General features: G+C 39.8%; 1 protein-coding gene across 1 annotated transcript in view; it reads left to right on the top strand.

Moving 5' to 3' along the window:
* Positions 1-13881, top strand: part of CDH10 (cadherin 10) — a gene marked incomplete at its 5' end in the record, with an annotated part of 98588 nt that extends 84707 nt beyond the window's left edge. Inside the window, 4 exons of the mRNA XM_083358091.1 lie at positions 227-348; positions 4390-4498; positions 8254-8505; positions 12759-13881. Coding sequence (XP_083214217.1) covers positions 227-348; positions 4390-4498; positions 8254-8505; positions 12759-13252 — 977 coding nt within the window. The 3' untranslated portion in view covers positions 13253-13881. The remainder of the gene's footprint in view (positions 1-226; positions 349-4389; positions 4499-8253; positions 8506-12758) is intronic.
* Positions 13882-14340: the final 459 nt, after the last annotated feature.

The raw sequence follows: 14340 nt of genomic DNA, 5'->3' as shown, positions 1-14340 counted from the left end.
TTTACATTTGTTATTTACTTGAAAGGACATGGAGAATTAAGCAGTGACTTTGGTGCCTTCTCTCTGTAACAGAACACAAACTGGGTGCAAAGACATTGTCAGAAATGTGTTTAGGTTGAAAATGTGCTTATCTTTTAAAGAAATATGCAGTGTATTTGTGGATATCCTGGTTTAGGACTGTGGATCCATTTTTAAACAAAATTGCCTATTTCCCCTGCTTTCACAGACAATCCGAAAGAGACGACCCGTGTTTCTGTGTACGTACGAATATTGGACGTGAATGACAATGCACCACAATTTGCTGTATTCTATGACACTTTTGTGTGTGAAAATGCAAGAGCCGGCCAAGTAAGTCAATTATGAACACAGGTCACACTTTCAAGTTTTGTTATAGGAATAGGGAAAATAAAAGTTCCATATAACAGTACTTTTGAAAATATAATGGAAAAATGGTTTTCAATACGTCAGAATCCAGTTTTGTAGAGTTGTGCTTTCTAGCAGTGCCAACATTACCTTTTTTGTATGCCCACGAAACACTGTGTTCTTCCAACTTCATTTTTTTTCCCCTCAAATCCTCCCATGTTTTTGTTTAGCCCTTTTCTCAGAAATACGATAATATTTTATGGTACTTTTGTGGAAGAAAAGTATGCTATAAGCAATTACTTGTAATCAAGTGTGTGACTGTGTGTATACTTTTCTTTCATTATGTAGCTCAGTTCTTTCAGTTGATATGGATCAAAACATCACTGACAGCATTTCCATCTACAAATGCCATTTTTTTAAATCTCAGTCAGCTTGTTGACAAATGTCACAAAAGAATAAAAAGTTGTTAGTTTTTTTTAAAAAAAAATGTTTTCCTTTACTACAGAGAGATGTAGAATACAGAATACCTATATAGAAGAAGAGTTTTGATATAATTGAAAAAAGCAAAGCACCGAGCATTAAGGTTCAGTGAAATTCAGAATCCTGTCAGAAATTTCCTTTTTGAGAAGAGAGAAACCAGTTGTTTTAATAGTGAAGATCACCCATTTCCCTTAATTCCAACGTGTGGGCAAAGTTGTGAGAACAAGGATGATTCTGAGTGAACAAATGAGGAGAGGAAAGAAAACAAATAATCACCATCCTACTTTCATTATATTTTTTCCAGAAAAAAAAATAGTAAGAATCAAAGGCTGAGCTCATTAAGGCTATTTTAGGGAGCCGATTTTGAGACCCCTGCTCCCCCCAAAAAACAGACCATCAGTAATTACCACTCCAGTTTTACTCTAAGAATGTGGAGTCTGGCTTGTGGAATTGCTCTTGATATTGATAATTGTTAGGGTAGAGACTAAAACATACGAAAAACAGTTATAGAAATTGGGTATGTCTAGTGCAGACATGTCAAACACAAGGCCTGGGGGCCAGATCCGGCCCGCGAAGTGGTTTCATGTGGCCCGCGAAGCCATCCTGGAAACAGTGAGGGAACGGCCCCCACGGCCTTGGCCCTGGCCCAGAGACCCTCCTTCTGCCAGAGACTCTCAGATCTGTCCCACTCCTGCCCAGGCACCCTTGATGCGAACGATGTAGAGCTGGCCATGTCCACCCAGTAGGCCATATGCACTCTAGCCACACCCACCTAGTAGGCCACACCCACCCTGGCCATACCCAACCGGCCCCTTGAGGGCAACCACAATGCTGATGTGGCCCTCAATGAAATTGAGTTTGACACCCCTGGTCTAGTCTATTGAAAAGAAGGACTAGGGGAGACATGATAGCAGTCTTCCAATATTTGAGGGGCTCTCAGCTTATTTTCCAAAACACCAGAAGGCAAGATAAGAAAAAATGGATGGAAACTAATCAAGGAGACAAGCAACCTAGAACTATGGAGAAATTTCCTAACAGTGACCCTAACAATTAACCAGTGGAATGGCTTTCCTTCAGAAGTTGTGGGTACTCCATTACTGGAGGTTTTAAAAAAGAGACTAAATGCAGCCACTTGTCTGGAATGGTACAGGGTCTCCTACTTGAGCAGGGGGTTGGACTAGAAGACCTCCAAGGCTCCTCTGTTATTCTGTTATTATTCTCTGTTTTCATAAAATTAGGAAGCACAATTAGATGTGACAGTTGCTGGGCAAATCTTGGATCAAGAGTGTAGAGAACAAAAGATCAAGGATTGGTTTGGGGCAGAAACCTTTTTTGAAAGTAGACATTGTATAAATATAAACTTTACAGATATTTCCAGAGAACGTCTGCCTGGAATTACCAGGATCCTTATAAAAGGAACACATTGTAAAGCCACTGCAGTTAGCCAAAGTAAAGAAATCAGATCATTTTTGTGTATGATACCCAGAGCTATGTTAAACAAATAATTTACAATCTTAGAGAAGTGGGTTACTTGCTTGATGAAGTAAATGCAGTGGCATGTTAAACTAATTTTATAATCTTTTTATGTGACTTTTGCCTGTTTTAACCTGAAATAAAAACATACTTTTTACCTTACTGAATAATTTAAAAATACGTACATTTAACTCTTCAGAGAAAGTTGACAGTGTATATCAAAAACGCATGGATGTGTGCAGCAAATGATGAAATGAATGATTAAAATATATAGAGGCATAGTTTTTATTTTTATTTTTTAAGGGATACAAAAATAGAGACCAATCACTCACAGCCCAATTTTTTTGAAATACTTGCTGCTCAGATATTGTGAGAAAAATGCAAAAGGCAGCATTTCCATTCAAATGCTAATGCTACATTACAAATTAATAGAAGAATTCATGCTTTTTAAAAAAAAAAAAAGATTTTTAATATCTAAATGTTCGTGGTTTTCAAAGCATTACAAACCACCTGGATTTTGCTATGCAAACAAAAAACCCACAAACCAAATATAGAAACAGAAACAAATTTTATATATCTTTCAGAATACGCCAAAGAGAATAAAATATACCTTAGTACAAGAACAGCAATAAAAACAAATCAAACTACAAGTACATTAGTAGGCATAAGTAACTCCCTTGCATATTGATTTCTTACCTATTGCCTTGTACCTTTGTTTTGCAAAGAGGTAACCCAGGAATGAGAAATAGCTGGGATTTGGAATTATGCCTTGTGATCCAAGGAAATCAGTTATGAGGCAAAGTTTCCTGACAGGACAATTAATCAATGGAACAGCTTGCCTTCAGAGGTAGTGGGTGCTCCATCCCTAGAGTTTTTTAAGAAGAGATTGAACAGCCATTTGTCTGAAACCAGAAAGTTGTAATGTTTTATGTGCAGATTTGTTAAAAGGTGAACAGGGAATCGGGAGGTTTATAATGTTATGCCATAGTTTAATTCACTCGCCATAGTGCCCACTAGCATTGTTGCACCAGGCGTACATGTGTGTATGTGTGTAATTGCCAAGGCCACTACTGCAACCATTTTGTAATTTATCTGAGGTGCCACCACCCAAAGTTCAGAATAATGTCAAATCAGGCCACCAATAAAACCTTTGGTAGCCATGATGCTCTGTGTATCTCGGGATGTCTTAAGTATCTTGCTTGGGAAGAAGGAACCAAAGCAGTATGAGTTATATATGGTTAGATCTGCAGAAAGTTATTTTGTTGTTCAAACAAAAGAAAAGGAGGAAATGGATGGAATTAAGTTATATTGCACTAAATTAACAATATAGTGTAAAATCATCATTAAGTTTTTATATAGAACAGATAATTAAACCAGAGGTGGGAAATCCTGAAAAATTATAAGTGTGACTGACTTAAAAAAAACCTGTATTCCATAAATACTACTTTGCTCCTGCCTTTCATCCAGTGCTTTATTTGTAAAAGAAAAAGGTGCCGGAACTCACACACGTCATACAACCCACCTTGCCTACCCTACAAAGTTCCATCCAAAAAAGGTGCCAGAACTCCGTTCTGGGCGTTCTATGACAAAAAAAGCCCTGCTTTCATCTATTAGATGTGTCAAACTCACAACATCACGTGATGTATCGTGATGTATCGCGAGTTTTTTCCCATTGCTGACAATGGGGTGGGCGCGGTTTCTGCATGACACATCCGGCCCGCGGGCTGGCAATTTGACACCCCTGATCTATATGCATTCTAAGGGAAAAGAGAAATTAAAGCACGGTATGCTTATCTCTCCATTTGGATTTAGAATAGGGCCTAATACTGAGATCAGCTGGTTTTAAGGATTAGAAGCCCAGCTGAAAACTGTAGAAAGCCAGGTCTCCTGTTGCCTATCCCAGCTTAAGAAAATCAGCCAATATACCTAATATATAACTGATTTTGTTTGTATTTTGTATTATACCAGTACAGGTGTTTTAGTAATATATTTTGTGACTCCTTTTTATTTTTAAAACAATCAGTCATGTAAGTTTCAAATCTGTACTTTCTTTTTCTTTGTTCTTCCCTGAAGCTAATACAGACCATTAGTGCTATTGATAAAGATGATCCCCTTGGAGGACAAAAGTTTTTCTTCAGTTTAGCTGCTGTTAATCCAAATTTCACCGTCCAAGACAATGAAGGTATAATGCATACAGAACATGGATGATTAATTCTCATACACATTTCTACAGTGTTTCCTTTTATTGTACTTAGCAGTTAAATGTTCTTTGATTCGGGAAATTAGGATAGATTTTTTAAAAAAGAAATCATTGGTAAAGTAAAAAAAACACAAGATATGATGAAATGCAGCAAAGTCTTCATAGATAATCAGAAAACAATAGACAACATAGAAATTAAATGGATAACATTTGAAGAAACTAAACTAAAGAAACACTTTATACCTTTAAAGTGTTAATATATAATTGGTGGAGGCTTGGGAGAGGGCTGCCACCGAGGCACTTGACCGTGTTGTACCCTTGCGACCCCTGACCTGACGCAGATCTCGTTGGGCTCCATGGTTTTCTGTGGAGCTACGGGAGATGAAGCGTCGGAGACGGAGTCTGGAGAGCTGTTGGAGATCCAGCCGATCTGAATCTGACCGATTGCGACTAAGATCTTTTATTAGGTCTTATCTTGCGGCGATGAGGACGGCGAAGTCTAATCACTTCGCGGCCCTCATCGCGTCTGCAGATAATCACCCAGCCGCCCTGTTTAAGGTAACTCATTCCCTCCTTAATCAGGACGTGAGGGAGGAGCCCTTACAGGGGCAGGCCAAGGAGTTCAGCCAGCATCTGGCGGACAAAATTGCTCAGATTCGGACCGGGTTGGACGCTGACTGGGCAGAGCCTGACGGGTAGGAATTGAGCAGTCTTGAGAGTAGTATTATCTGGACTGAGTTTGATCCTGTGACTCCCGAGGAGGTGGACAGGATTATGGGGAGGCTGAGCTCTACCACCTGTTTATTGGACCCGTGCCCCTCCTGGCTGGTTTATTCAGCTCGGGAGGAGACAAGAGGCTGGTTCCAGGCAGTGATATCTGCCTCTTTGAGTGAGGGTGTCTTTCCTGCCGCCTTGAAGGAGGTGGTGGTGAGACCCCTTCTCAAGAGGCCTGCCCTGGATCCGGCTGTTTTAAATAACTACCGTCCGGTCTCCAACCTTCGCTTTTTGGCGAAGGTTGTTGAGAGTGTGGTGGCGCATCAGCTTCCTCTGTTCCTGGAGGAAACTGATTAACTTGACCCGTACCAATCGGGTTTCAGGCCCGGATACAGCACAGAGACGGCATTGGTTGTGTTGATGAATGATCTCTAGCGGGCTCAGGACAGGGGTTGCTCCTTTGTCCTAGTCCTTTTAGATCTCTCAGTGGCTTTTGATACCATCGACCATGGTATCCTGCTGCGATGTCTCAGGGTTGGGAGTGGGGGGCACTGTTTTACGGTGGTTCTCCTCCTACCTCCTGGGCCGTTCGCAGTCAGTGTTGACGGGAGGGCAGAGGTCCACCCCGAGGCCTCTCGTTTGTGGAGTTCCTCAGGGTCGGTCCTCTCTCCCCTCCTGTTCAACATCTATATGAAGCCGCTGGGTGAGATCATTCGTGGCTTCGGGGTGGGGTATCATCAGTACGCTGATGATACCCAACTTTTTCTTTCCACCCCGAACCAACTCAGTGATGCCCTCGACGTGATGTCCCGTTGCCTGGAGGCGGTTCGGGTCTGGATGGGGAGAAACAGGCTCCGACTCAATCCTGCCAAGACTGAGTGGCTGTGCATACCGGCATCTCGGGAAAACCAGTTTTGTCCATTGTTAACTATGGGGGGTGAGGTGTTACCCCCCGTTGATAGGGCTCACAACTTGGGTGTCCTCCTGGATTCACGGCTGAGTTTAGAAGATCATATAGGAGCCGTGACCAGGGGGGATTTTGCCCAGGTTTGCCTGGTGCGCCAGTTGCAACCCTATCTGGACCGAGATGCCCTATGCACAGTCACTCATGTGCTCGTGACCTCCCGTTTAGACTACTGCAACGCTCTCTACATGGGGCTGCCCTTGAGGACCACTCGGAGGCTTCAACTGGTGCAGAATGCGCGAGTTTTGATGGGAGTTTCCCGATACTCCCATGTAACACCTCTACTCCGCGAGCTGCATTGGCTTCCGGTTGCCCTTCGGGTGAGATTCAAGGTGCTGGTGATGACCTATAAAGCCCTTAATGGGTTGGGTCTGGGTTATCTGAGGGAACACCTGCTGCCGGCATCAAGCTCCCTTCGTCCCGTGTGCTCCCACAGGGAGGGCCTTTTCAGGATACCGCTGGTTAAGGAGTGCCGGCGGGTTATTCCTAGGGGAAGAGCGTTCTCTGTGGGCGCGCCTGCCCTCTGGAATGATTTACCCGTGGAACTCAGGACCGCCCCTGATCTGCGTTCATTTCGCCGGGACCTGAAAACCTGGTTTTTCGATCTATCAGGCCTGGACTGAAGGGGTTTTAGCTTTTTAAATATTGTTTTATTTGGGCTTAATTAATTTAATGTATTTTAATTTTATATTATCTTTTATATTGTATTTTATGCTGCCCTGTAAACCGCCCTGAGTCCTTCGGGAATAGGGCGGTATAGAAATTTAAATAAATAAATAAATAAATAAATAAATAAATAAATAAATAATACCTTTGACATATTAAATCTAGCTGAATTGACCATCTGTTGTGCCATCTTCTCAGTTTGGTACAATATGTTGTTTCAATACAGTAATATTTATATAATAAATTCTTAATTTGTTATTATTTAAGTTCTTAATTGGATATAACTAAGAAAAAAGTGGACATTCTACCAGTAGTAATTACAAATATGTATATTCATGTTAAAAGCATATAATTATTTGACTTTTTCTTCAAAATTAAATATAACCTTGTAAATGAAATAAAAAATGAAGGGAATATAGCAGAGTATTTGATTTCTATTTTTTGCTCTTAAGCTAAATTACTTGATATTAAAGACTGTTGTATTATTTATTACTTGGGTGTATCATTATGGATATGTGTTTTTATTGGCAAACAAAGCAAGTTTAGCAATTTTGAAATAACAAAAAAGTGAAATAAAAAAGACAGATATGAGAGCGGGTGAGGGGTGATGATGATCATGATGATGATTTGATAAACCTTTTCAATCACTGAGTGGTGACCACTTAACGTTTTGGAATGTTTTTCAGAATTTCCAGATACCTGCTTATTTTTCAGTCAAAAGCTTGTTTTGTTTTTTGTTGTTGTTTCATTTTTTTAGAAATAAGCTACTTAGACTTACTAGATCTGTAGGGTGGAAAAGTAACAGATTATAACTGCTTTCCATGCAGAAGGCCCCAAATTCAAATGCTTTTGTACAAAGAAGTTCTACTTAATCAGCATATGACAATTGATGGTTTAAATATGTATTTCAGACCAGGACCTGGTGTGGCTGTTACATTGCAAATTTTAAAGAAATTAGAGATCCAGCTTACCTGCATTGGTCCAGGAAATTGCACTATAGACTCTGAAAGTTCAATTACTGAAGTGTTTTGCTTTTTAGTGTGCTGCCTTCTATCGTTACCTTTTAATGTAATTCTCAAACAAAAGTTGCAAATGTTTGCATTTATCACTCAGAAACCAAGCATATACATTTAGTGAAAGGGGGGGGGGAGAACACCTTTAAAGGAGAAAGGTAGTATTGTTATTTAGTGCCATATTAAGAAAAAATGAATTTACTACTAAAGTTGGTTTCAACATGTAGAAAATGTCAGTGAGGCTATAAGTGTGGCTATGGATCAAAAGTCACCTTGTATAAGTTGCTTCTTAGGATCAAAGTCTGGTATAGTACTATGCATTACATTCCTTGATGGGAATGGTATGTAATGTATGTCTTGTTTGTGACTTCCTGGTTCAGATAACACAGCCCGGATTTTGACAAGAAGGAATGGCTTTAGCCGACATGAAAAAAGCACATACCTCCTCCCAGTGGTGATATCAGATAATGACTACCCCATCCAGAGTAGCACAGGCACACTGACAATCCGGGTGTGTGCTTGTGACAGTCGGGGAAACATGCAGTCCTGCAACGCTGAAGCTTTGCTCCTCCCAGCGGGCCTTAGTACAGGCGCACTCATTGCCATTCTGCTCTGTATCATTATTCTCCTGGGTAAGTTTTGAGAGAATAAGTCACACGTGCTAAATGTAATACTACTAAATGCTAGGTATTACCAAGCTGAATTGGGTACAACGTTTTTTGACGCTCCTTGCAACCAGTCAGAAATCAAGCCCTTTGTGGCTACTGTAATTTGAGAGTCAGCCTTGGTGGAGCAGTGGGCTAATGCCTCCTTAAGTAACACCAGCTGCCTGCAATTAGTGCAGGTTTGCATCCCACCAGGCTCAAGGTTGACTCAGCCTTCCATCCTTCCGAGGTAGGTAAAATGAGGACCCAGATTGTTGGGGGCAATTAAGCTGACTTTGTAATAATGCCGCTTGGTGTGTGTGTGTGAAAGCCCTAATAAACAGGCATATACATAGAATGAAGGCTACTGCTAAGTTTGTAAGCCGCCCTGAGTCTTCGGAGAAGGGCGGGATATAAATGGAATTAAAATAAAAAAAACACCTTGGATTATAAAGCAGTTGGAGAACAAGTCATACGAAGGCAAGCAGTGTAAACCCAGTTCAGATTGCCAAATACTGCATTAAAATCCATTGCAAAATGGGACAGCACATTAGATTTGAAGGACAGAACAGAAGAGTCTCGTCCAAAACGTTTCCTTGGAACAATGTTGAGTTGGCTGCATTGTTATGGAACAAAATTATGAATAGCTTGAATGTTTTGCCTTTCATTAAAACAAAACTTGAAACATTTTCAATGTTCTTTAGATAGGAAATATTTAAAATTGATATGAGCCCTTTGCTCCCTTTTACAGCCCCCCCCCAAAGTAACAGACATGGCCATATACACTGGCTGCCACTTTTCATCAAAACTGCAGGAAACTATTAAAGAAAACTCCCTTTCAGTTAAGACCAAGGAAGCAGGGGGTTAGACTACAAGACCTTCAAGGTCCCTTCCAAATCTTTTATTCTGATGGGATGTTTAGAATATGCACAGTCCCAAATATTTTGGCGATTACCATCTCATGCCAGAATGTAGACTTGACGGCTGGTTACTACTGCAGATAGCATCTCCACCTAGTTTTCCCTTCTGGTTGCCCCCAAACTTCCTCTCCTCTGAAGGTTTATTTTGTGTGCCCATTACAGTTGTGCACTTAAAGTCACACTTGCCTTGTGTTCCAATAAGCTGTGTTCAGCATATCAGGTAGCATCTCCCCATAACTAGATCCTCCATTCCTTTTAGTGCACAATGACAGAAAAGTAAAAAGTTACATCCAAATTACTGAAATGAAATAGATGGTGTATCTGGTGCTCACAGATATTGCAGTATTTTTCCAGCATGGGTGATACAGAGATAGTACCAACTACCTTCTGAAAGTAGCCAAAATTGCCCTAACACTAACCTTAACTAAATAACAGTATCAGAACCTTGAAATTGAAGAACTGCTTGTCCAAAGCCATCATTTTCATAGTAGCTCGTGTGAACCTGATCGCTTTGAAGTACCCTTTATGGCTGCTTCATTCAATGTAATGGTATTTTGCTCTGTTTAAGACCAGATACCTTATCTCTAATCTAGACTACAGATTGTTGCCACAGTGGAAAAGATAACTGTTTGGATGTCTAAGGAGATCTTTTTAAGCATCCTAGAGACCAAAAGATGTTTATTGTATTCATCCTGCTGGCCCATTTCTTTTTTCCTAACAAATAGAAAAGACAAACATTTATACTGGCCCAAGCAGGAAAATTCAAAAGACAATGCTCCTTAAGGACATCTTAACACAGTCTTCTTTCATAATTTGAGGAAAACACCCCAAACACTCAAAACAAACATTCAAAAATAGAGAACACTCAAGTCATTTTGCACATTCCTAGTTATATTCTTTGTAACTCAAAGTGTGCATATTTCTATCAGCTACCCGACAATTCAGAGCCCTTCTTGAGTCTTATTTAAGCCACTATGGCCTCAGGATTTCAGTCCGACCATATCCAGACTTAACACTAATACACACACTAACAATGTCTTCCTTAAAACGTAAACCCTCATACACTGAAAGTCCACACATATAACTTGTCAAGTCAGCTCTATTAAAATTTCCATGATGAATTAGACAGTTCTTTCTAAGATGTTAAAGTTCTCACTTGATGAATTTAGTACCTCATTTTTTTTAGAAACAAATGTGTAAAATGTGAATAGTTTTGTAAAACTTTCATATTAAATGTGTGAATCAACATTTTCTTGTTAAGATTAAGCTGAGATAATAAGAAGAGTGGGGTTTTCCACCTATAATGAATTTCTTTTATTGGCATCTATTTTTTTTAAGCCTTAGGTCTCAATTCATTACTCCCAAGTGCTTTCCAAGATATTCTCAATCTAATGTAATTGAAAGCAATTAGTTTTCAACATATATATGTTATGTAATATATAGTTTAAAAGGGTAGATAACTATGACTATGCATGTTAAAGAAGCATTAAAAAAATCCATTAGTATATATTGACTCCAAATACATAGTTTTGTTAGCAGTTCTTTCCTCAAAAGAAATCGCTCTCTCTTCAACTTATAAGTCTGAATGAAACTGTATAGGAAAACAGATCAGATCAGATCAAAAGTTTGACATAATATGTTTTGCAAAACAAGAAAGCATTAGCACCGTGTTCTATTGCACTTTATTAAAAATAAGTATTTTGGATGACTTCTTTTAATATTTGTGTAGAATGTCCTGCTGTGGTATAGGATAAAAAGGTAAAGGTAAAGGTTCCCCCGCACATGAGTGCTAGTCGTTTCCGACTCTAGGGGCCGGTGCTCATCTCCGTTTCAAAGCCGAAGAGCCAGCGCTTGTCCGAGGACGTCTCCGTGGTCATGTGGCCGGCATGACTAGACGCCACAGGCACACGGAACACTGTTACCTTCCCACCGTAGTGGTCCCTATTTTTCTACTTGCATTTTTTTACGTGCTTTTGAACTGCTAGGTTGGCAGAAGCTGGGACGAGTAACAGGCGCTCACTCTGTTACATGGCACTCGGGATTCGACCCGCCTGCCGACCTTCTGATCGACAAGCTCAGCGTCCTAACCCACTGAGCTTGTGGTATAGGATAGAGACACATAAAAAATAAAGGACTTGTATAAATATACAAGAGAGAGAAAACTGCAGGTCTTAATGAAATGTTCCTCCCTTTTTTCAATATGGTATATTTATAGTAGCTTAAAAACAGGAAAAATTGGGGAGGGGGTTATTCAGGTTTCAATTTGTTCATAATTGATTGCTTTTATGGATTTTTGTGTTTTTAAAAAGCAAGATTCATTAAGTTGATGGTTGATAGATTAATCAGCAGCTGTTTGGCAATGAATCTGTCCTTCCATATTCAGGTGCAATAATATATAATTATTGCTTGAAACAAGGATAGAAGATGACAATTAACTTCTTATTCTTTTTCTGCGTTTCTATAGCAGCCTCCTCAATCTAGTGCCCTCCAGTTATATTGGAATCACAACTCCCTAAATTATCAACTCTACAAAACAAAATGCTAAAGCAAAGCAGAAATGTTGGACTGCTTCATCAGAGATATTTACACTTCATCCTTGGTTCATTCCACAAATCAAGAATCAGAATCATTAGGTTTACCCAAAAAATATATGGCAAAACATTCTTATATTAAACCTTTCAGACAGGGAGACCACAGGCAAACGGGCCACAACTGAAAACATATACAAAGTTAGTAAAATAACAATGCACTTAATAACCAAGTTGTAAGGAGGCAGGGGCTCAGTGGCTTAATGATGTTGGAGTTGGTCTCTGCTCTAGCAGTTTTAGTTTTGGCACTACAGAGCGGGGTGTAATCTTATCACTTGCCTCAGCTTCTTCCAGCCTAGTAGTACAAAAGCATGTTCTATGTGAGTAGATACCACTTCAGTCAGGAGGTGAGCTGATGCTCCATATAGACAGTCAGATTCCTGCTGGCTCTGAACCGTCCCAGTTCTGATGCCCATTTCCAAGGTGGCTCTGGAGGAGGGAGGAGAGCCTTGGATGACATTACAGGAAGAGGCATTCTTCCTCTCTGGTGCAAAGCTTGTTGCACATCATAGAAAGCGCACAAGCGTGTACCTGACAGAGATGGTAAACAGGCAGCCAAACTACTACTCTGCAATTCCATTGTATTCTCCTGGCTAATGTAACAATGCCATACGCTAATAATGATGACAGTAAACCTGCTGTATACTTGTATACAGTTGTATACTTGCGCTCATAAAGAAAAGCATTATAAAATGTGAGCTTTAGTTAATCCATGTTTTTTCTTTCTTCCAAGTTATAGTGGTGTTGTTTGCTGCTCTAAAGAGGCAGCGCAAGAAAGAGCCTCTGATCCTGTCTAAAGAAGACATCAGAGACAATATCGTGAGCTATAACGATGAAGGGGGTGGAGAGGAAGACACCCAGGCTTTTGATATAGGCACTTTGAGAAACCCTGCAGCTATTGAAGATAAGAAACTCCGCCGAGATATTATCCCAGAAACATTATTTATACCACGGAGGACTCCTTCTGCTCCAGATAACACAGATGTCCGCGATTTCATTAACCAAAGGTTGAAGGAGCATGATCATGACCCCTCTGCTCCACCATATGACTCCCTGGCGACTTATGCCTATGAAGGAAATGATTCTATAGCTGAATCCTTGAGTTCATTAGAGTCTGGCATTACTGAGGGAGACCAAAACTATGATTACCTCAAGGAATGGGGCCCTCGGTTTAATAAGCTTGCTGAGATGTATGGTGGAGGCGAAAGTGATAAAGACACTTCCTAACCTACAGTAGGATATATAGTTCAATTGAGAGGAAGTAACTTTACAGATACCTTTTCCACGTGACAATATTTGATGTTCAGGAGCATTCTCCTACCACTCGGCACAATGTTTCTTTTTCTTCTTCTTTTTCTTTCCTTTGGTTTTGAATTGCTCATTAATGTCCTTTATTCTTTCTTGTAAAATGTCACATGGAATATAGTCAGCATTTTAGTTCACCCTGTTCTGAAAGCCAAAGTGATTGAAATTTGGTGTCATCCATTTTATTAAATAGAGGATGCACTGTTTGAGCCGGTATATAATCTCTCAAACAGTCATATACAGTATATGAGCGTTGCTTCGTTTAAGTACATATCCTCCACTTGCGAGGGCGGCTTTGAAAAAGACCCCAGACAGTGATCTACAAAAGGATCATGCATACACATTCTACATGCACATCCACATTTTCAGAAACTATGCACAGAAGACCCCCCCCATAAACCTTATTAAGCATTTTCATTCAGAGAGTGTGCTCCCACCCAAATCTATACATATAATGAACAAACTAGTTATATGGGTTTTTTTTGTTTCTTTTTTTTAAAGAAAAATAGCTCCTCTGGAAAACAATTTGGTGGTGTATACCCTGAGAGTTTTTGATATACACGTTTGGATTTCATTAAGAACAACGGTTCTAACTGGCAGGGGGGAGGGGGTTTGCTTGTGCAGCTTCCGAAAAATGAACTGGGGGAAAAAAAGTGAAATGGTATGCACAGAATGTCTGTGCATTTCCTTTTGGATCATAACCCAAAAGAAATAGGAAGAAAACAATTGCCCCTATTTCTGTACATTTTTTTTTTAAAAAAATGACCCCTGAAAATGTACACGTGGTGTTAATGTGATATGCAGCTGGTTTAAAAAGAAAAATTTTGTGCAACTTCCATTTCATCAGATTCTATCTGCCAATGTTTTATATTTATATTTTTGTATTTATTTTTAAGAAATAAACCAGTTTTATAACGATTCTGTTGCTGGATTGTTCTGTAAAAGGAAATAAGATATTACAAGGCTTGTTGAACATGCAAGCAAATCTTATTAAATATAGTGAGGCTTTA

Source organism: Vipera ursinii (genome assembly GCF_947247035.1).
Source record: "Vipera ursinii genome assembly, chromosome: 3".
Taxonomy (NCBI): domain Eukaryota; kingdom Metazoa; phylum Chordata; class Lepidosauria; order Squamata; family Viperidae; genus Vipera; species Vipera ursinii.
This window is presented reverse-complemented; position numbering and strand designations above follow the sequence as displayed.